Consider the following 24,460-nt stretch of genomic DNA (forward strand, 5'->3'; position numbering starts at 1 on the left):
CCTACACTAATCCCATATTCCTACCACATCCTCACCTGTCCCTATATTCCCCTACCACCTACCTATACTAGGGGCAATTTATAATGGCCAATTTACCTATCAACCTGCAAGTCTTTTGGCTTGTGGGAGGAAACCGGAGCACCCGGAGGAAACCCACGCAGACACAGGGAGAACTTGCAAACTCCACACAGGCAGTACCCAGATTTGAACCCGGGTCGCTGGAGCTGTGAGGCTGCGGTGCAAACCACTGTGCCACTGTGAAGTGCAAATCCCAAATGGGTCCTTGACCTCGGTGCTGCTGCCGGCCACCTCAACGTACCTGGCGAGGAAGGTGAATACATCCAAAACAGGAACATGGGGGTTATAGAGGTGAATTGTTACCACCTAGTCACATTACGATGGCAGCATGAAGAGTGGCTCCACTGTGAGGATGGACAGCAGCACCTGGTTTCCCTTCTCCTTGAACACCTTCAGGAACTTGATGCACCCCGCCATGTTCTTAAACGTCACGTCAAAATATCCACTGCTGGGGAAGTCCTGCAGGCAGAAGATGTCCGCAGCTTGGAATCCACAGCAATCAATAAGGATTTTCTTAATGAAGAAGGTACGGTCATCCGGTGCACCTCCTTCCTTATCCTTCACCACCACCCGAACGGTGTTACGCACTCCCTGGCCTGAAGCTCTAGAATTGGTTACAGCCATTTTACTCAAAACCTACCTGAAACAGGATCAAAGGCCACTGATCATGGTTTCTTCCCCTGTCAGATAAGCTTATGGATGCATGTTTGGAGTTGTTATCAGATGCGTCTTAGATAGCTGAATGCTGAAATGTTACTGGTGCAACCTTCCCTGTTCTCACGTTTCCATCACATTACCCTGCTTGGACAGCAGAGCAGGACAAGCCATCCTGCAGGCACACCCTGAATACATCAGCAACACACCTTGATTAACTCAGTAAGAGGCATGCTTGAGCTAAGTAGCTTCAATTCCCGTGGCTAGTCTTTCACTCCTGTCCCACAGGCTGAGACAGACAAAACATGCCCTTGAGAGGAAGCAACAGTGTGAATACCAATCGCGTGATTTGAACTTAGATTTTCTAACTAAGGATCAGAGAGTTCTATGTGCTGAATCCATTGTTCATAATGGGTACATAAATAGTAACAAAGTGCACACACTTGTGTTTTTGCAGGAAATACTGTCCAGAGGAACTTTTCAACAATCATTTACAACATCATTGAACCCAGAGCAATTTTACCCTGACTTGAGCACATGATGAAATGTCTTGTAGAAAACCTAACACTGTTCCACTAAAGTGTTGTCAGCTCACATGAAACTGGAGTTTATCTTGCCTGCAACTTACATTCATAACAGGGTCATTCTACTTGTGATTCAATTGCACTCCTGGTGTAAGCCAGAAGGTATATCAGGAAATTCCACATCACCAGACCCTTTCGATGGGGCAGCACCAGGAAGCAGAAAATCTTGACAGCATGTTCAGGCAACAAACAGATTAAACAGTGGAGTTAGTTTTCTTCTATAAACTGAGTTCAGGAATCATTTCTGTTGTTGCAATTAACAAGGCAGAATTAGCTCGCTCTTTTACACCAACTGCTGCGTCACCTTGTTAATATTTGCCATCCAGCTACCCACAAACACCCACCATATGTGGCCAGTGCCAATCCATTGCAGATTTTCTTCACATGAGACAAAAACATTTACAATAGAATATCCATGGCAAACATGTCATGGTTAATTCTTAAGATGGCTTGTGACGCTGTGAGGAAAATCAAAAGGTAAGGCTGCTGAACCTGATAATCTTAAATGGAGCATCACAGGTCTCCAATGAACAGAGTTCAGCAGATAAAAGTATTTCACCTCCTCCCCTCCACAATGCAACCTGTGGTTAGGTTTCCTACCTGATCCAGCATCAATCACTGTTGAAAGAGTTCTCCGATCAGCAATCACCCTTGATGATCCAGGCATGCTAACAGGTTCTGAGCGGACTGGCTGGATCCTGTCACCATAATACACAGAAATGAAGTGTTAAATACTGTATCTGGTGACAGTAATCTGGCCTGTCATTCGCATTAATATTTCACCAGATCGACTACATTTTTGATTGTGATATTGAATGCTCAAATCTTAGCCCCAAGGTATCCAATCACTTGACATGGTCAAATTCAATGTTCTGCCCCAAGAACAGTCTCTCAGGGATACAGTCATAACAAATGAACCTCCCCTCCCCATCACAGACAAACTGAAAATGGATGCCTCAATAAACAGACCTAGACCACCACATATAGATTCTTCAAAGCATTACACAGGAAACCTCTGTATCAGAAGATCGTGGATTTGGCAGATAATCTAGAGTGACACTACTCTGCAGAACTGAGGGTGTGCTGTACTCTCAGAGGTGCTGTCTTTCGGATAAGACATTAAACTGAGGCACAGTCTGACCTCTCAGATGGATGTAAAAAATCACACGGCACTATTTGAAAACAAGGAGGGGAATTTTCCTGGACAATATTTATCCCTCAACCAACATGACGAAAACAGATTATCCAGTCACTGTCACATTGCTGTTTGTGGGACCTTGCTGTGCACAAATTGGCTGTTGCATTTCTTACAACAGACACTTCAAGAGTATTTCATTGGCTGTAAAACACTTTGGGACATCCTGTGGTTGTGAAAGTCGTAAAATAAATGCAAGTTCTGTTCTTTTAGTAGTGGTGCCACCTCTCAGTCATGTTCAATAACGTATGATTCACTAGACTGCTCCACTTCCCTATCTTGCTCTAGTTAATGCAGCTAACAGAGTGCAGCTGCTCATTATGGGTATACTTTGTCAGGCTAAATCACATTTCAGAAGGCCTGGTATTAGATTTAAACAAGTAGTTTACACAACATATATGCAAATCAGTGATCACGAGAGGACTATTGCATTTTACGGCGCATTTAAAGCCCTTTACAAATGGAAATGCAGACATCACACACTAGGTATGGCATTCTGATGTTACTCAGACAGACCACCAAAATGTAAATGTCACAAAGATGCAGAGGAGAAGATTCTTTTCAGATAATACGCAGATATATCTTTGACCAATGTAGAAAGAGGGCTATAGTGATCAAATTACTGTACTTGAAATGGAAAAGCAGTTCAAACAACTGAATCATTCTTTCAGCATGCCTATGGTGTACCCACAGTAACTTGGGTGATTGCATGGATTGCAATGTATCTGTTCTCTGCTAATGTGCAATGGTTTCTAATCAGGGTCATCCGCCATGGTCTCCTTAGAGCCATTCGTTCATTTTCAGGCACTGCAGACTCTTTTGGGCCTCCTTATCTCGAGAGACAATGGATACGCGCCTGGAGGTGGTCAGTGGTTTGTGAAGCAGCGCCTGGAGTGGCTATAAAGGCCAATTCTGGAGTGACAGGCTCTTCCACAGGTGCTGCAGAGAAATTTGTTTGTTGGGGCTGTTGCACAGTTGGCTCTCCCCTTGCGCCTCTGTCTTTTTTCCTGCCAACTACTAAGTCTCTTCGACTCGCCACAATTTAGCCCTGTCTTTATGGCTGCCCGCCAGCTCTGGCGAATGCTGGCAACTGACTCCCACGACTTGTGATCAATGTCACACGATTTCATGTCGCGTTTGCGGACGTCTTTATAACGGAGACATGGACGGCCGGTGGGTCTGATACCAGTGGCGAGCTCGCTGTACAATGTGTCTTTGGGGATCCTGCCATCTTCCATGCGGCTCACATGGCCAAGCCATCTCAAGCGCCGCTGACTCAGTAGTGTGTATAAGCTGGGGGTGTTGGCCGCTTCAAGGACTTCTGTGTTGGAGATATAGTCCTGCCACCTGATGCCAAGTATTCTCCGAAGGCAGCGAAGATGGAATGAATTGAGACGTCGCTCTTGGCTGGCATACGTTGTCCAGGCCTCGCTGCCGTAGAGCAAGGTACTGAGGACACAGGCCTGATACACTCGGACTTTTGTGTTCCGTGTCAGTGCGCCATTTTCCCACACTCTCTTGGCCAGTCTGGACATAGCAGTGGAAGCCTTACCCATGCGCTTGTTGATTTCTGCATCTAGAGACAGGTTACTGGTGATAGTTGAGCCTAGGTAGGTGAACTCTTGAACCACTTCCAGAGCGTGGTCGCCAATATTGATGGATGGAGCATTTCTGACATCCTGCCCCATGATGTTCGTTTTCTTGAGGCTGATGGTTAGGCCAAATTCATTGCAGGCAGACGCAAACCTGTCGATGAGACTCTGCAGGCATTCTTCAGTGTGAGATGTTAAAGCAGCATCGTCAGCAAAGAGGAGTTCTCTGATGAGGACTTTCCGTACTTTGGACTTCGCTCTTAGACGGACAAGGTTGAACAACCTGCCCCCTGATCTTGTGTGGAGGAAAATTCCTTCTTCAGAGGATTTGAACGCATGTGAAAGCAGCAGGGAGAAGAAAATCCCAAAAAGTGTGGGTGCGAGAACACAGCCCTGTTTCACACCGCTCAGGATAGGAAAGGGCTCTGATGAGGAGCCACCATGTTGAATTGTGCCTTTCATATTGTCATGGAATGAGGTGATGATACTTAGTAGCTTTGGTGGACATCCGATCTTTTCTAGTAGTCTGAAGAGACCACGTCTGCTGACGAGGTCAAAGGCTTTGGTGAGATCAATGAAAGCAATGTAGAGGGGCATCTGTTGTTCACGGCATTTCTCCTGTATCTGACGAAGGGAGAACAGCATGTCAATAGTCGATCTCTCTGCACGAAAGCCACACTGTGCCTCAGGGTAGACGCGCTCGGCCAGCTTCTGGAGCCTGTTCAGAGCGACTCGAGCAAAGACTTTCCCCACTATGCTGAGCAGGGAGATTCCACGGTAGTTGTTGCAGTCACCGCGGTCACCTTTGTTTTTATAGAGGGTGATGATGTTGGCATCGCGCACTCCCTGGTGTGCAGCAAGGTTAGACTCAGACCAAAGAAGTTGCATCATTCCAAGCAGAAGGGCCACCCGCGCATCAACACGAGCAGAATTTCTCACCCACAGCTGTTACAAAAATTTCTAAATTCACTTGTAACAGCCCTTCAAAACACTCCCACAGGGGATGCTGAGACCAAGTGGGCCCACATCAGAGACGCCATCTATGAGTCAGCTTTGACCACCTACGGCAAAAGTGCGAAGAGAAATGCAGACTGGTTTCAATCTCATAATGAAGAGCTGGAACCTGTCATAGCCGCTAAGCGCATTGCACTTTTGAACTACAAGAAAGCCCCCAGCGATTTAACATCCGCAGCACTTAAAGCAGCCAGAAGTACTGCACAAAGAACAGCTAGGCGTTGCGCAAACGACTACTGGCAACACCTATGCAGTCATATTCAGCTGGCCTCAGACACCGGAAACATCAGAGGAATGTATGATGGCATGAAGAGAGCTCTTGGGCCAACCATCAAGAAGATCACCCCCCTCAAATCTAAATCGGGGGACATAATCACTGACCAACGCAAACAGATGGACCGCTGGGTTGAGCACTACCTAGAACTGTACTCCAGGGAGAATGCTGTCACTGAGACTGCCCTCAATGCAGCCCAGCCTCTACCAGTCATGGATGAGCTGGACATACAGCCAACCAAATCGGAACTCAGTGATGCCATTGATTCTCTAGCCAGCGGAAAAGCCCCTGGGAAGGACAGCATTACCCCTGAAATAATCAAGAGTGCCAAGCCTGCTATACTCTCAGCACTACATGAACTGCTATGCCTGTGCTGGGACGAGGGAGCAGTACCCCAGGACATGCGCGATGCCAACATCATCACCCTCTATAAAAGCAGACTGCTGTAGAATGAAGTCATTGGGATAGCTCTCTGGATAATGGACAGCAATGTACAGGGTGTAATTTCTGTGCTCTGAAATGAAGTTGAAGTTTATGAAGTTGAAGCCCTTCTTGCAGATGCCAGTATTAGAGTTGGTCTGTGGAGCCTGTATTCCCACTGATAAAGTCCTACAGTTCAGAAAGAGCTCTGTACCCTCGTCACCTGATGTTTTCCTTTCAAAATGCAGATCTCCTCTAACGTACCCGTAAACATCCGTCATTGGTCTGGGCTGGTCTGAATAAACCAAGATCTCTTTGTAACTGAAGATATGCCCTTGGGAATTGGCCCGCTTCAACCAATTCAAGCAGTGATGTGCAAACAGCCAAATCCTTAGCTGTAACTTGTATTGCAGCAGTAATTACCAAAACTGCAGCAATATGCATCTTGGCTTGAAAAAATGTTGGAAGGGACCAGCAGAAGAAAGCAAGATATTCAATGCATAAGCTCATTGCAAATACAATTTACATTTCAATAATGCATCCAACAACAGCAAACTAGTCTTAAGAAACACCCCAAAGTGGGTAAAGCTATTGCCCTGGCATGCACCCACTTTACATGGGTAATCATCCTGTTAATGACAGAGCCCCACTCAAACTAGTGAAATTCAATGCGGTACCTGTTTTGCACATTTGAAGTATTGAAATGAGGCTTGCCATCCTGGTAGCACAGCTTCATTTCCTCATCCCAAATTGTAGGGTCGGAGGCAATTTAGGAGCATGAGATGAGGGACCAGATTTTACAACACCAAAGAGACCCTGCACCACTGACGAGGTTCAGAAAACCCGGACTTACATATTTTGATGAGTTTCCTTACCTCAGACTATTTAGTTCTAGATCATCAGTATCAAAGTCCATAAGTGGCTGTGGTGTGTCACAGGGTCCGTGTGACTGAAGTACTGAGGAACTGGAAGAAATCACCGTTGTTTGTCCTGAAGGATGGATCGTCTTAAACTGAAACTGTGGGCCCATCCACAGGCGCCTATGGGGTCCTGTGTGTGTCACAATCTCAACCTGAAAATAAACTCAGAAAGTTAGAAAGGCAAAGCAGTAAAAACCATGGAGAATATGTATATGAATTGTGAATACTGCAATAAACACAGGCACCAGAAAATATTAGCAGAAGAATCAAAAACAGACTTGTATTTATATGGCGCCTTATCACATCTTGGAAACATCCCAAAGCATGTTATATATGATGAATTCCCTGAAGTACAGTCGCTGTTTCTAGTCAGGTAAATGTGGCAGCCGTTTTGCACGTTGCAAGATCTCACAAACAGCAATGAAATCAGCAATAAATTACATTTATATAGGGCCTTTAAATAGTAAAACATCCCAAGGCTCTTCACAGAGGCATTTTCAGATAAAATCTAACACCGAGCCACATAATGAAATATTAGAGCAGGTGACCAAAAGCTTGGTCAAACAGATAGATTTTAAGGAGCAAGTTAAAGGAGAAAAAGGCAGAGAGAAGGAGATGTTTAGGGAGGGAATTCCAAAGCTCAATGACTATTTTATTTGTTTTTCATGGTGGATGGAGCAATAATGCCCAGGAAACCCTTGTACTTCAAGTGGTGCCATGGAATCAGTGACATGTACTGAACCACTGGAACAGCGAGACTGGGCCTCAGTGTAATGTCTCATTTGAAGGATGCAGCCCCGACAATGCAGCAATGCCCACATCACCACCCCCCCCAACCCCACAAGTACTGCAATGGCATGCCAGTATAAGTGATGCACTTAAGTCCTGCAACCAGATTGGAAGGCACAATGAAAAACAGTTTGTCAGTAGCTGTTGCACTGGAAAGGACATGCCAACAAAGGGAACTGACCTGAGATATAATTCATGGTGTGAAGTGATTTGCGATAATTCAATGTTGCGATTATATAAGTGCATTTGTTTAATGTAAAATGTAGGATGTAAAATTCTTCAGTTTGTGTCTGTTTTAGGTGTGGCAGGAGTAATTTGTAGACCCTATGCTCAAAAGATTAAAAGGGTTAAGGTTGAATCCACGACAGAGCAAGTTGAACAAAAGCTGGTGGGAGAAGCAGACCTGATGGGTCATATGACTTTTGCTCATTCTATGTTTTATTATGCACTCTCAGTAATACTAATTGTCTCTTTAGAAACGAGGCAAATGGGGGAAGGGGAAGCACGCTGATGAATGCATGCTTCCTTTCACCTCAGCAACCTACATGTGCATCCAGCGCAGCCTGGCGGGGCTCATCTTATCTGGTTAAATAAAATTGATCAATCCAGGTACCCAAAATTGTCCATTGTTCGATCTGAATTGGGAATTGGGAACATCCCAGGGGGTTTTACAAGGAGAGTGGTGCACACTGAATATAAAGTAAAGGGAAAAGATTAGAAGACACACTGAACAAGAATAATTAGCTTGGAAAATGGGAAAAATGGGCAATAGGACAGGTGGAGGGCTAAGGCACATTGGGCTGAATTTTGTTCTGGTAACAGGGGTCCTGGAGGCAGGCCAGAAGGTTGGGGGAGACCCCACCTCGGTCCTCCATCGGATCCCTGATGCTATTCTACGCTGGGTAGGGAATTAACAGCCTGTATCGGGGATGCCGTGTATTTAAGGGACGGATTCCCGCCTTCAAGAGCTGCAGGTCAATTGGAAAGCCGGCAGCTCTGTTGTACCGGCAGCACCGCTGGGAACAGTGGCCACTGCCGTGGATGCCAGAGATCCCAGGACAGGTGAGTGGGGTTGGGGTCGCTGGGGCCTGCCTGAATGGGGTGGGGGTGAAGGTGGGTTTGGTGAGGGTGGGAGTTTTCTTCCTGGGCGGCAGTGATTTATGCCGGGGGAGGGAGGGGGGCCCTTGATTGCCCTCAAAGGAGGGCCCTACCCAACCCCGCTAGGAGGCCGCCAGGTCCCTCTGCCTTCCATTAAATTGAAGTGCAGTCAGAAAGAGGCCCTTAAGTGGCTCTTTAATTATTCACTTAAGGGTCTCAATTGGCCATTCTCAGCCTTCCCTGCCCCGGACTAAATTGGAAGACATCGGGAAGGCGACAGGCACTCCGCCTCCCCACCTTCCAATGCAATTTTATGGGCTTTCCTGCCTCCGTTCCCATCCCTAGGGGGCACATAAAATTCAGCCCATTCTTTCTGCAGAATAGAGGGTGCTTTACAAACTTAAACACAGGACACACCTCACAGAATCATATCGCACTGAATAAGGCCATTTGGCCCATCATGCCTATGCCGACTCTTTGGAAAAGCTAGTCAATTAGTGCCATTCACCTGATTTGTAAATAAAAAATAAAAATGTCATAATGGCCTCTTTCTGTAACAATTCTGTGATTCACCGCAAAAGTTCATAGAACTAAATTTGAAAAATGAGGCAAATAGCGCACATTTTACACATAGCACACAATAACAGATGGCTGGAGAAGCATAATCTCTTCAGGGATTTAATTGAGAATATTTTCTGTTTCTCCCCCAACCATGGTCAGATTGACCTGGCTTTATACAACTGAGTCAAGTTAAATCTGATGGGAGTCATCCAATGCACAATTACTAAACTAAAACTTCCGCCATGTACAAAAGAACCCACCGCAGATATGTCAGCACATCAAAGAGATACTTAATATAAATTCCTCCCGCTGTGAATATTTAAAAAATCTTGTGCCAGATTCAGGCACACTAAGTATTGGAAGATTACAATCAGACAGTAAGAGATAAGTGTTCATGTCGACCTGAGGTGGTGTTTTTCAGTTCAAATATCCATGGGTGGTGCAACAATGAAGTGGCCATAAACAAGACCATGGATTTATTCCTCATTTCCTTCAATTCATCTTTACTGAAATCAACAATACTCACCACAGGAGAAGACCGTCTGCTCCCAGGCCCCTGCCGCTCTAACTCTGTTACAGCCTTTGATAAAAAATGCATGAGCACTATTTTTGGGCTCACTCTCAATCTCCCACTCGCTCTGCCACCCTGACTTGTTCAGGACCTTCTTTCTGGCAGCTTGGCTGAGGAAGATAATGCGACACATGGGAAGGAATTCCTCTGCTCGCTCTGAGTAGTGACATTGTAAATGCTTTGTTTTGCTGTTTCATGTCTCCACTTAAGTTGTAAATACTTTCAAAAGGTGCTTACAATTTCACTGGAAATACTGAACAGAATGCATTTATGGTGCCATGACACCTTTCATCAGACCTGAAACATTAACATTGTTTCTCTCTGCACAGATGCTGCCAGACCTGCTGAGTATTTTCTGGTTTTATTTCAGATTTCCAGAATCTGCAGTATTTTGCTTTTGTATTAGTCTCTAATTTTAAAGATTGTGCCCCCTTGCTCTGGATTTCCCCAACATGGGAAGATTGCAGTTCAGATGTGAGTAATGTCTTCATTACAAAAACATATTGCTGGTTGTGTGATGGGTATCAGTGTGCCAAAAATCTCCAACCTTGTGGGAGGCCCTGCTGATTTTCAACAGCAATCGTTCTCAACTTGCTTCAAACTGGCACCAAAAGATGCCGTCACTTCAATTCTGGAAAATATACTGGGCAGATTTTCATTTTTACTGTCTGGGGATTAAGCACTGCCCAAGTGGAAAATTAGATGGGGAGGAAAACCAGGTGGGTCCTGCAATAGGAATGCAGTTCTTGCTATCTGATTTTCCTCTCTGAGCTTCGCCCAGGCAAAGCTTGAGTGACAAGGACAAAAATCTACCCGATAATTTATTTGTTGCACCTAAACTCTCTTCGTAACAGCACTGTGGGTGTACCTAAACCACATGGGTTGTAGGGGTTCAAGAAGGCGGCTCAACACCACCTTCCCAAGGGCAATTAGGGATGGGCAATAAATGCTGGCCTATCCAGCGACGCCCACATCCCCCAAATGAATAAAAAAACACTGTTTCACACCAGATGCCACCTCATGCACATTTACTGGATTATACTGACTATAGGTTCCTCTGTGTCAACAACTTTCATTTATATAGCGCCTTTAGCATAATAAAGGCAATTCACAGGAACATTATCAAACAAAATTTGACAGTGAGCCACGTAAGTTGATATTTGGACAGGTGGTCCAGAGCTTCAGCAAAGAGATAGGTTTTAAGGAGTGCCTTAAAGGAGAAGTGAGAGGTAGCGAGGTGGAGATGTTTAGGAAGCGAATTCCAGAGCTTAGAGTCTTGGCAGCTAAAGGTACGACTACCACTAGTGGATGTGCAAGCAAGTACAGACTTTGTTACATGTTTATGTTCCTGCGTGTAGGCTGAACGGCTCTAAGTTTCAGAGGATCCCAGTGTTCCCAAACTAGGAGCTAGAAAACTTCACTAACCCTAAGGAGAGGGACTCATACTCCCGTTATCTCAGCTCCAATGCATTTTGGACTCGGGTATAATGTCAACATCAGCTGGTATACTGGAGCTAACAAGAGCATTTCTGCACTGCTGGTGTACCACTGTGAGTGGGACTTAAAGGAACAGGCACAGTCACTTCAGATTTGACAATATCCTGGAATTGCAGTAATGGAATAATGGAAATGTAAATACAGAAAAAAATCCAATTAGTAAAAAGATAGTTGTACTTATATAGCGCCTTTCAGAGCTTCAGGATGTCCCCGAGTGCTTTGCAGCCAACAAGGTACTTTTGAAGTGCAGTCACTCTAGTAGGAAACACCATAGCCAATTTGTGCATAGCAAGATCCTATAAACAGCAATGTGATACTGACCACCTGCGATAGTCTGTTTCTTCAGTGATGCTGATTTAGGGATAAATATATAAATAGGGAAGAACTTCCTTGCTCCTCTTTGAAATAATGGCATGAGATCATTTACGACCACCTCAGAGGGCAAACGGGGCCTTGGTTTCATTGGAAAGGCAGTGCAGCTCTGTCTCAGGACTGCATTGGAGTATTAAACATGGATTACGTGTTGAAGACTCTGGAGATGGATTTAAACCTGTAACTTCTGACTTAGAGGCGAGAACACAACCAACTGAGCCATGGCTGACGCCACAATTAATTAAGTCTTCTGATAACAAGACCAGAAAATTTTAGCACACACTGAGCTCCTGGTAATCAACTGCAAATTATTTCTCAATTGATTTTACAGTGCTTACAACACAATAGTTAATCTGCAAATATTGAGGCTGTCATGCTTCAATTCACACCACATTTGTGGACGTCCACTATGACAGCTGCTTTGGGAAAACTAATTGACCCAAAAATGAATGAAAAAACTCCATTAATACACAATGTACAAAAAGCATTCATTATAAAAAATAACAGACACCTTGAAGTGTTTACAAGGCAATCTCATTTTGAGGTTCAAATGACAATTCTAGATTGCTTAAATTAATTTCTCAATTTATGATGTCATCTGAACCCTTTTATCAGATAACTGGCCTGTCATCACTCCCAGCTATCCATTATTCTATACCAAAATCATCTGACCCCCTCGATTAGATTCCATCCTACGATCCATGCCTGGGTCAATATTCACTTATATATATATATAGTAACCTGAACCCCTTGATTAAAATAATGGCATGTGATCACTAAACCATCTAAAGCACTCAATTAGATTCCAGCCTGTAACTCATTCCTAGGTATCTGTTGTTCTATATATGAACAACTTGAACCTTCAATTTGATTCCAGCCTGTAAACCACTTCTGGGTATCCATCATTCTTTATATAAACTATCTGAACCCCTTGAATAGATTACTAGCCTGTGACCACTCCTGAGCATTATTCTGTCTATAATAACTGCATTAACACATGTTACAAAGTATGGAATGTTTAAAGAAGCAACTCTTGAGACTTGCAGTTATTAGCCCTCAACACTGTGGCAGGAACAAGCATGCTGACCGCTAAAGCCGGGTGGGTGGAGTGGTGAAAAAGAAGTGGTGTGGGACAGGATTCAGCACAAGCTGGGTCACATCAGACGTCACTAATGTCTACTGTCAAATCCTTCCACTTTAGTTGGAGGGGCAGAAGTTAGAGAGCTCCTTTTGAAAGAAATGAAAATAATTCTACACGTTTAGGCATTTCTATATTTTCATATCAGGGCAATTGTTTTTTAAATGCACAGGGGAAGAAAAACACGGCAGCTTTGCAGATTAAACACTGGCACCATTCGTGTTGCAGAGCTAAAAAATGAGCAGATGCATGTGCAGTTTTCACTGAGGCCATGGCCAGCTGTTACTGCTGAACCGGCTGTTCCATCGAATGCAGACATATTGTACCTACCTTGTATTCTGACAGCACGCATTAACTGCACTGCATGCTGAAAGGGAGAGTTCAGCAACAGCTGCTCTTTTACCACAGAGCACAGTAATGTTCGCATCACCTTTTCTTGTATTAAAACCTGTCTGGGGCAGTCATCCCTTGGGACTGTCCTCAAGTAGCTTTTAAAGACAGGCGACCTATTCCCCCTCCTTCCACAGCGCAGGGAATGAACTCAGTACAGTATATCTGGCACTGCGTTGGAAACGGGATGTATTATCTTGAACTCCTGCTTGTAGCTTATACAGGACTGATGTGATTGGAGAAGGTACCAGGGTGATCAGGATAATTAATGTCCCTTGACCTTTTCTAACACACTGAGTAGATAGACCAAGGATTTTAATCCTCTCATACAATTAGTGTGCTCTTATTAGAAGCAACTTCCTTTAAAATTGTTAAGATTGAGGTAACCAGAAAGCAGAGGGTTGATACATCTACAAGCCATGTCACGTAGTGATAGAGTCGCAATCTCTGCCTGGGACATTTCTATGGTGCTTCAGTGACTGAGGTTCAGCCTGAAAGCTAGCTAAACAGCAAAAATCAGTGGATTAACTTTCAAAAGGGAATTGGATAAATACTTGAGGGGAAAAAATTTCAAGAGCTTGGAGACTAATTAAATAGCTCTTTCAAAGGGCTGTCACAGGGCCAAATACCTTCCCCCGGTACTGTATCATTCTATGATTCTGTGTCAGAAAGCAGCTATCCACCTTCAGAAAAACAAGCAAGCCAAAAATATTTCAAATTACAAAGTACCCTTACTACATTTTGTGGCTGCAAAATGTGACAGCACTATTCCTGGCCAGAATGATGACGATTAGGTAATTCCCCCGTCAATCACACCAGGAGACTGTACTGCTGTAAGTGAATGGGTTTGATTTTATAGACATAATTTGTACTGTGTAACTATCCTCAATACACTGTGTTTTGCTGGAGATATCACCCTGCTTTTATCAGGAGACATTGTTGCAATTTTAATCATGAGTCCTATTTGTTGTATTTCATAGAGATTCTTTTTAAATAGATTCTGTAGACTGTTTGCCATAGCTCACTGTTTTAAATGGACTGTTTGCTGAGTATGGGTGGCACAGTGGCGCAGTGGTTAGCACCGCAGCCTCACAGCTCCAGGGACCCGGGTTCGATTCTGGCTACTGCCTGTGCGGAGTTTGCAAGTTCTCCCTGTGTCTGCGTGGGTTTCCTCCGGGTGCTCCGGTTTCCTACCACATGCCAAAGACTTGCAGGTTGATAGGTTAATTGGCCATTAGCAATTGCCCCTAGTATAGGTAGGTGGTGGGAAATATATAGGGACAGGTGGGGATGTGGTAGGAATAGGAAATTAGTGTAGGATTAGTATAAATGGGTGGTTGATGGTCAGCACAGACTTGGTGGGCCGAAGGGCCTGTTTCAGTGCTGTATCTCTAAACTAAATTAAAACTAAACTAAAAATAGACTGTTGGCTGTAAGATAGACATTTTCTCTGAGTCCTGCCATAAACCGGCCCCGCTTCCAACACATTGGCTAACACAGTGCAACTCATTGGCTGTCACAGTGGTGCCGATAGACACTTTGGTATTTTATACACATACTTAGCTAATGGTCATTGGAGATGATTTATAAAAAGGCTGCACAAGTTTTATGACCCCTGGATGTGAGAGTAAAGAATGAAACATGTGCCAGGTGTTGGAATATATCGACTAGCATACTGTACAAGTCCTATCCCATCCGCCACTGGTTGAGTATTAAGTATACTGATCACGATCTAGCTCACCAGTGTTAACTTTGAGTCACCCTTATGGAAGATTTTTGATTTTAAGTTCCTTCAACAAGAAGTTTATAATGGGCTGAATTTTCCCTATGGAGGCGGGAAACAGCAGTCAGAACTGTTTTCAGCTCCCAAGCCCACTTCTGGTGGGAAACTGATTAAAGTCAAGATTATCACGTGAGTGAGCCCTTAATTAGCATAGAGACAGATTCCCTGTCCAATTAGCACTTCAACAAGAAGGTGTCCTCTTGACCACTTTTGAAAACTTTTATTAAAAAACACAAAAAGCAACCAGCCACCAGTGTTGGGGGCGGGGGCAACAGTTGTGCCCATCTACAGGGTGGCCTTTGACTGTACCCTCACCTAGGCAGGCAAGCAGGGCCTGTAGATCTGCTAGGAGTGCTGGCACCCCAGCCTGCTGCTGGGTGCCCACCTCCAGACTGTTGATCTGCCCCTCATCATGTCAGGAAACTGGAGTCCGACTGAAAAATCCCAGTCAGCCTCCATTATTTACCCTTAATGAGCCTAATTGCCTGCCCGCCTCGTGAGGGTGAGCAGCCTTCCCAGGCCCTGAACCTGTGTTGGCCAAAATGGCTGATGTCAGGAACAGGGTTGGGAAGCTGGCATAACAGCTTTGTAATTTCCGTGCCCCTGTCGACCTCCAGTCCCGATGTCAGTGGGAGCTGAAAATTCAGCCCAATGTTATTCCTTTATAAAAAAAGTTATCTTTGTAAAAACAGTACAAATCTGAACTACTGTAATGCCATCCTACCCAGAATACTACAGCCTCACTATAATGGTGAAGAACTGTTACAGAGTTACAATTTGGGTTGCTTAACAACACAAGGATACGGGTTCAGAACATTTGGCACAACGTCACTGGGAAAAATTTCCTGAAAATTACAAGTTCTTTGTGTTTTAAGTATCAACTTGACACAGTTGATGCTTCTTTTGCCTCGAAGTCAGAAGGTTGTGGGTTCAAGCTCCACTTGAGGACTTGGGCACATAATCTAGGCTAATACTGGAATTCCCTCCCTAAACCTCTCTGTCTCACTCTCCTCCTTTAAGAGGTACTGCGGATGAACTGCACTGTTAGAGGTGGCGTTGCTCGGATGAGGTGCTAAACCAAAGTCTCATCTGTTTACTCAAGGATGGCATGTTCTGGTATCCTGGCCAACAGGCCCATCCCCAAAAAACCCACAAAAGCAGATTAAATGGTTATTTATCTAATTTCCTGTTTGTGGGACCTTGCAGTTTGGTGAAATAACTGTACAGGGGTTTGCGCTACCCTCCCCCCTCCACCACCAGTGGTGGCTTTGCTGCCAAGGCCATTTTTTATTTCAAATTTTAAAAAGCTGGGGAGAGGGCGCCTCCATTTTGAAACATCCTCTCCCTCACTTACCTGCCATGGCATACTGTTGCTGCTTTCAAGCTGGATGGCCTCTGATTGGCCCTCCACCTTTCAGAGCCCACCCGCCGTCCTTAACTGGACGACAAACCTGCCCTCTGGCCATTAATTGGCCACTCTGGGGAAAATCACAATGAATGACTGTTTCCCACACAGTGCGGGTTTCTGACCCCAACTTGAGCCTGACAGCAAGGTTCAGAAATCTGCAGGGAAAATCCTGCCCCATATATAATCGCAAATTGTTTCTTTCTATTAACAAGAACCTGAAGTTTACTGTAAAAGGACGTGCTCAGCTGAAGAAATGAGTCAAAGATCCAATTTCTCTACAGAAAATGATCAAACAAAACAACAACTTGCATAAAGAACCTCTAATGTAGCAAAATATACAGTGGCGCTTCACACGAGTGTTATCAGTCTAAACCTTTACACCAAGCCACATGACGAGGGGCGACGGAAATCGGGGATGTGCAAGAGGCCAGAATTGGAGGAGGGCAGGGATCTCAAGAGAGATGTAGAACTGGAGGAAGTTAAAGAGGGAGGGAGGAGTGAGGCCATGGAGGGATTTGAAAACTAGGATGAGAATTTTAAATACAAGGCATTGCCGAACCTTGAGCCAATGTAGGTCAGCAAACACAGGGGTGATGAGAGAACAGACTTGGTGTGTTTGGACATGGGGAGCAAGATTTTTGAATGGCCTCAAATTTATGCAGGGTGCAAGGTAATGTTAATTACACGACTCTTCTTTATTAGGAGTAACTGAAAGATACTGCCGAGCAAACCTCACCTGTGACAACCACTCTTCATCTTCTTGGCCACTGTGGTCTGATCCCAGGCTGTCAGGAGACTCATGGCATAGAAAGGTGGGTGCAGGACTGCCAGGTGAAACCACTGTCAGCAGAAGAAAACAACATTATTAGCACATTGCTGCAATCTGACAGGAGGTGTTTTCAGTTTAATTCTCTGGTCACCATTTTTGCTTTGCTTCATTGCAACGTGGTCAACAACCGTGTTTTTTTATAGCTTTTCTGTGTGGATGAGCTGTAAGTATTGATACATTCCCAGTGATCCCATGGGAAAATCTCCACAATCCCAGAGACCCCCTGAAAATACTGGCTCACTCCTGAGGCTCTCCTACAAATACTGACAGCCTTCCAGAGATTTAATGGAATTACTAACAATCCTGAGGTCCCTCTCCAAATAGTGGCACACTTCCAGGATCCCCTGCAAAAACTCACACGCTCCCCAAGATCTCTTAAGAATGCCCACACACTCTCTGAAACCTTCAGCTCCAAAATGCAAAAGAGAGCAACAGCTACCCAAAGGAGAACAGAGCTATCAAGCTGGATTTTATTTTGGCGATGGGCCAGAAGGCAGTGGGGGGCGGGGGGTGATGGGGGCAGGGTCACCCTGCCTCAGCCCTTTATCAGACCCCGGGCTGAATTTAATGGCGGGCAGGCAATTAACTGCCTGCTGTCAGGGATATTGTCCCCTTTAAGAGACAAGATCCTGCCCCAAGAGCTGCCGGCCCTCTGATTGGCCAGGAGCACTAGCCACTGCTGTATGAGGCCTGGAGCAGCATGATGGAGGAGGCTCCAGAAGACAGGTAAGTGGGGTAAGGCTTGCCGGGGCCACTCCGACAGGCCCCAGTGCTGGGGGTGGTAAGGGGAGGTTCTTACTGAGGGTGGGAGCAGTCTTTCTGCAGGGGAGGGGGCCCTTGCTGCTGGGAATGACTTCTGTGGGTGAGAGTGACTGACTAGGAGGGGCCCGACCCCCCACCCCACCGAGCTCACTAGGAGGCTACCAGGTTTAACCTGGTGGTGTCTCCAAGCAGCAGCGGACCCCTCCGACGTTGACTGAATGCCAATGGAGATGGGAGGCAACCTTTAAGTGGCTTGATCAGCCTCCCAGCGGACTTCCTGTCCGCCATGGTGCCCACAGCAGACAAAATGGTGGGGGCAGGACAACATCAGGCCGTCGCCTGACGTCACCTCACACCATTTGTCTGCCCCCATTATGGCAAAAAGTATTTCATTAGTGTACAGTAATCTGCAACCAAGTCAACAAGTGCAGAATAACATAGGGAAAAACCATTAGTAGAGAATTCAAGTAGCATGTGGTATTCTTGACCTTAGATGGTCAGAAATCTTATGGCTTTGAGGATTGTTTGCCATCCCTTCCCAGGCTCTACAGAGACCGTGGACCCCCATAGCCAACAGCAGCAAGTGGCCATTTAAATATTAAGTTGTGAGATATTGGCCTCTATTTTAGATGTGTTGATGTAACTGTGGGAAAGACCTAGTTATTGCAAATGCTTCCTGTCCACAGAACAATCAAATTTATGAAGGAAGTGCTTGCAGCAGGAAATTCCTCTCCACAATCATTTCCTCAACTTCCGAAGAAGAAGTCAGTATGGCTCTGACCTGCTCTTCACAGAAACAAATTCAGGGCACAGCAGCACGAGCAAATGACATTTCACCTGACCACCAATTACAATTATGAGTTCAATTCCTCTTTAATGATAACATACTGTGGTCTGAACCGTTTTATGCTGGAGACACAAGGAGAAATCTGTTGGAGACAGATTGTGTCTGCTCATGTCAACCTAACGAGAAGCAGTTGTTTCCTGTTCACTGAATAACCTGTTTGCCAATAATCATTCAGTTATCAGGAAGTGAGTGAGAGTCATAAACAGCTGAGTGGTGTGCAGTCACAGTGTTTAATATGGGAGCACTTGCCATTAGTCATGTAGCATATACACTCTGTCTCATCCTCTCTAGAGCCTATTATAAAAGGATTTACAACATGGAAATCTCCTTTAGAAAAGTCATTCATTCATCGTCAGGTGTGGCCTATTAACATCAGATACAGTAACGTCATGAAGAAAAGTCCACACTTTCGATTTTCACTGACTTATGTAAAACATTCATGAACATTATCCCATGCGTGAATATAGCCTAAAGCACAATGACACTTAGACCAGCTGCCCCACACTCATTCCTCATTTGTACGTGCACACATATACACACACCCCAAGATGATCTCAGATTCGCTTATAATAACCAAGAACTGATACAAGGAGTCTACCCAAAATGTTAACCTGTCTATTCTCTTGTCAGATGCTGATAACACCTGCTCAGTTTGCACAGTGTTTTATTCCACTTACATCAAAAAAAGGTCAAAGATTTCATGGAAAATCACAGAATGCAATCTCCAAACACCAGTAAAAACATGCCACAATCTCATGTCATAAAAAGAGAATTTCACTCATTCAATTACAGTGAACTGGTGACCCTGATAATAGGGAATAGCGGGGCCTTTCTATATTATAGGCAAGGGCACTTTTGTGGAAAAACAAACTGAATTTGCAGAGTGCAATCCCAAACACCATTCTAAAAGTACTAAAATTCTCATCCAATAACAGCTGTGGTTCAGTTGGTAGCATTTGCGCCTCTGAATCACAAGGTTCTGGGTTTAAGTCCTACTCAAGGTCTTGAGCACAAAGCTCAACTCTGACCAGGGCAGTACCGAGGGAGCAGTGCACTGTTGGAGGTGCCATCTTTTGGATGAGACATTAAACCGAGGCCCCATCTGCCTGCTCGACTGGATGTTAACGATTCCACAGCACTATTTTGCAGAAGAGCAGGGGAGTTATCCTGGTGTCCTGGTCAATATTAATCTTTCAAGCAACATCATACAAAAAAAAAGAGTATCTAGTCATTATCAAGTGGGAGTTTGCTGTGCACAAATTGCATGCCATGTTTCCTACATTACAACTGTGACTACACTTCAAAAGTACTTAATTGGCTGTAAAGCGCTTTGAGATATCCGGTGGTCATGAAAGGTGCTACATAAATGCAAGCCTTTCTTTTTATAATTCAGTCACCATTAACTTTCTCTCTCCAATTCATTCACACTCAATAAAATCATAAAAGGGTATAATTCTAAAGGGGGTGCAGGAGCAGAGGAACCTGGATTTATATGTGCATAAGTCATTGAAGGTGGCAGGACAAGTTGAGAGAGCAGTAAATAGAGCATTCAGCATCCTAGGCTTCATTAATAGGGGCAGAGAGTACAAAAGCAAGGAAGTTATATTAAAATTTTATAGAATACTGGTTTGGCCTCAACTGGAGTATTGTGTCCAGTTCTGGGTGCCACACTTTAGAAAAGGTGTGAAGGCATTCGAGAGAGGGCAGAAATGATTCACGAGAATGGTTCCAGGGATGAGGAACTTCAGTTATGTGGATAGATTGGAGAAATTGGGACTGTTTTGCTTGGGGAAGAGAAGGTTGAGAGGAAATTTGATAGAGGTATTCAAAATCATGAGGAGTCAGGACAGAGTAACATTAGATAGGGAAAAACTGTTCCCTTTGGTGGGAGAATCGAGAACAAGACGGCATAGATTTAAGGTAAACAAAGTGATCGTTGACAACGCAGCCGGCCACTGATGTCATCAGACTGCGTCAAGCTGCGCACATGCGCAAATGGGCTCCTGCTCTCTGCACGTGCGCGGCGTTCCGCATTGCCAGGACTGGTTGGCGCATGCGCAGATGACATCATTGCGTAACGCGGGGAAGAGAGCGGGGGGAAGCAGGGGGGGCGGGAAAGCTGGGAAAGAGCGGCCGAAGACCTTGGTGGCAGTGGGTGCGCTCTCTTCCTCTCCGCTTCCCCCCCACTCTCTCCCCGCTCCACCCCTGCTGCCCGCTCTCTCTCTGCTCCCCCTGCCCACTCATTCCCTGCTCCCCCCTGCTCGCTCTCTCCCTGCTCCCCCCGCCCACTCTCTCCCTGCTCCACCCCTTCGCCTGCTCTCTCCTCGCTCCCCCGCCCCCGCTCGCTCCCCGCTCCACTCTCTCCGGCCGCCTGATCCCGGCTTCCTTCCCGCCCGCCTGCTCCCCGCTTCGTTCCCGCCCGCCCGCTCTCTCCAGCCATTGTGTGCTGCCATGGGTTTACGTTGTCTTTCTGTGATTATTTGAGCAGCGCCATCTTTAGTCCTGGCAGCTGCCCGAACATCGCAGATTGTGACGTTTTAGTGGAACAGGCTGCATTTGCGTATGTGCCAGTACAGCGCCACCTAGTGGTTGTGTTGTCAGCAAACACAGCCTAAGATAAAAACAAAATACTGCAGATACTGGAAATCAGAAATAAAAACAAGAAATGCTGGAAATACTCAGCCGGTCTGGCAGCATCTGTGGAGAGAGAAGCAGAGTTAACGTTTCAGGTCAGTGACCTTTCATCAGAACTGGCAAAGGTCAGAAATGTAATAGGTTTTAAGCAAATAAAGTGGGGGTGGGGCAAAAGGAAAGGTGTTGATAGGATAGAGGGTCACAGAGAATAACTAACAAGAAGGTCATGGAGCAAAGGCAAAGGATGTGTTAATGGTGTGGTGAAAGACAATGTGTTAGTGCAGAGAGGGTGTTAAATGACAGAATAATGAACAGCTCTGGCCAAACGCACAAACATGAAAAAAATCGTGGGCAGGCACATGGTCAAAAAATGAATGATGAAACAAGCTAAAATTTAAAATTAAAAAAAACTAAAAATAAAAAGTGGGGGGGGGGGGGGGGGCAGTCATGCTCTGAAATTATTGAACTAAATGTTCAGTCCGGCAGGCTGTAACGTGCCTAATCGGTAAATGAGATGCTGTTCCTCAAGCTTGCGTTGATGTTCACTGGAATACTGCAGCAAGCCCATAGATTTAAGGTAATTGGCAAAAGAAGCAATGGCAACATGAGGAAAAACTTTTACACTCAACGATTGGTGAGGATCTGGAATGCACTACCTGACAGTGTGGTGGAGGAAGGTTCAACCAAAACATTCAAGAGGAAATTGGATTGTTATCTGAAAAGGACGTATATGCAGGGCTGTGGGAAGAAGGCTTGGGAGTGGCACGAGGTAAATTGATCCTTCAGAGAGCCAGTGCAGACAGGCCGAATGGCTTCATTCTGTGCTGAAAGTATTCTGCGATCCATTGATAATCGTGTTCACAAGTAAAGACAATCTCAGCTATTGATGGCAGAGCTGCTAACGGAGCACTGTACAATCTTTACTTTTGTTCAAAGATATGGAAAACCTCTAGAAAACCTCCATGAAAATACAAATCAAAATGGCTTGTTTAAACAGAGGAATGTAAACCTCAGCTTGCCACTTCTTTCTCTATTTCTGTAACACTTTGTAAAATTAGCTGAACAAAGATCATTTTCATCCCACTTACATCCTGAACACGGCACTCAATGTTGCACATAAAGCCGCCTGAAGATTCCTCCTTGATCCCTGACCCTGGGGTGCAATAGCAGTACACTAATTAATTATTAAAGTTTTCTAACAGTCAGCCAGTATGAAGATTGTATTTCTCTTATCCTTCATTAGTCAGTCCCACAGGAGTGGTCAGAGCACCTTGTGGCTCATCCCTCTGCCCAGGAGACACTGTCCAATGCAGGATAATGCCTGCATCAGGCGGTCAGAGTTTCCCTCAGACGGGCACATTTTCTCCTCCCTTCCTTTTGCACAGAATAGACTCCAAACTCAATGTTATAAAGGTCAAAATTTTTTTTTAATGATTTCTTTGTTTTAATCTCATCAATACATTTTTAAAGCAATTGATTTATTTTTTCCCAACGTATTGGCATTTTAACTATTAACTGCTCTCTCGGTACAAGTTTTTGATTGCCTCATTTTCTTCACATTTGGTGTGCTAATTAGATTAGATTAGATTAGAGATACAGCACTGAAACAGGCCCTTCGGCCCACCGAGTCCGTGCCGAACATCAACCACCCATTTATACTAATCCTACACTAATCCCACATTCCCAACAAACATCCCCACCTGTCCCTATATTTCCCTACCACCTACCTATACTGGTGACAATTTATAATGGCCAATTTACCTATCAACCTGCAAGTCTTTTGGCTTGTGGGAGGAAACCGGAGCAGAGAAACCGGAGAAATGCAGGCAGAGCCACAGAGTGATGTGGTACAAGTGACAACATTTTCCCACAGAGAGGGCAAATGGGTGAATCCATCAACAAGAAAGGCAGAGCATGGCCAATCTGCTCCCCTGGCTGGGAAAGGAAGGAGAATGTTGATGAGTAAAAAAAAAAGGAAAATGGGGTTTTCAGAAATGTACCAAGCGTTGAAATTTCTCCCTGTAACTAGTTTTGTTGTTGCTCACAATTATATTCATACATCCTATCCTGCCTTTCATGTGATGAAACATCTCACAGCCTTAGAGCATTTTACTAAGATATCAGGAAGAATGGGGGAGGGGAAATCAGTATAGCAGTCACGCAGTCACCCTGTTGAGGCAGGCGTAAGGGGGCTACAACTCCACCTCCATATAGTAGCAAGTTCCCTATATTTTCTGGGTAAAGAAGTTTCTCCAAAATTCTTTATTGGATTTATTAGTGACGATCTTATATTTATGATCTGTAGTTTTGGATTCCCCCAATGAGCAATGATGTAGCAACTTTGACACCCGGAAGTTAAGAGTCCTGCACAGGTCCCAACTGCTCAACAATAAATTATGTGGCCAAAAGGGGAATGGGATAGAAGAACTAGTTTATTGAAAGAAAGAAAAATTTAAAGTTGTATAGGCACTAATGTCTTATGCTCTGCTAAGTTTTATCAAACAGTCATACAAACCAGCAAGAGTGCTAATTTAACTAGGATTTGCAACCGCATCTACAAACATGGTTCCATTCGCTGGTTTAAAAAAAGCATTTAAAGCCTTTGCCTGGAATCAAACAGGCTTCTTTCAACAGGATGATAATTACTATCAAAAATAGTATGGACGTATATGGCATCCAGTCAAAGTCAAAAACAGAACTGAACAATGAAAAAGTTTTCTTTTTGAAAAACCTGACTTTTGAAATTGGGATGCTACAGATTTTTCCAGGCCTTTTGTTTCTTGATGTATCTAAATTTTACCATAGGTTGCGATGCAAAAGTGATTATATTGGTGATGTCTACAATTTTTATGCTTTTGAAATCCAAGCATTCTCTTGGTGTGGCTCTGAGGCGATCACAATCACTTCTAGCAAGGAGACTGACACCACAGGAATCTCTTGATCAGAGGCGCATTTTACTCAGCAGAAAGTGATGCACAACTCCTGGATTTTACGTTTCCTTAAACAAATAAATAAATGACCAGGCCAAACACTGTATCTTTTACAAGTAT

General features: G+C 44.6%; 1 protein-coding gene across 10 annotated transcripts in view; it reads right to left on the reverse strand.

The window, feature by feature from the left end:
• Positions 1 to 24,460, reverse strand: part of bcas3 (BCAS3 microtubule associated cell migration factor) — a 999,028-nt gene that overhangs the window by 403,255 nt on the left and 571,313 nt on the right. For all 10 annotated transcript variants that reach the window (XR_010968797.1, XM_068010741.1, XM_068010743.1 and 7 more), the window contains 3 exons: positions 17,075 to 17,178; positions 6,687 to 6,883; positions 1,917 to 2,014 (listed from right to left, as the gene is read on the reverse strand). Coding sequence is in view for 9 of the 10 variants with exons in the window: in XM_068010741.1 (XP_067866842.1) it covers positions 1,917 to 2,014; positions 6,687 to 6,883; positions 17,075 to 17,178 (399 nt within the window). In the remaining variant the exon portion in view is untranslated. The remainder of the gene's footprint in view (positions 1 to 1,916; positions 2,015 to 6,686; positions 6,884 to 17,074; positions 17,179 to 24,460) is intronic.

This window comes from Heterodontus francisci, chromosome 30 (assembly GCF_036365525.1).
Source record: "Heterodontus francisci isolate sHetFra1 chromosome 30, sHetFra1.hap1, whole genome shotgun sequence".
In the NCBI taxonomy this organism is placed as follows: domain Eukaryota; kingdom Metazoa; phylum Chordata; class Chondrichthyes; order Heterodontiformes; family Heterodontidae; genus Heterodontus; species Heterodontus francisci.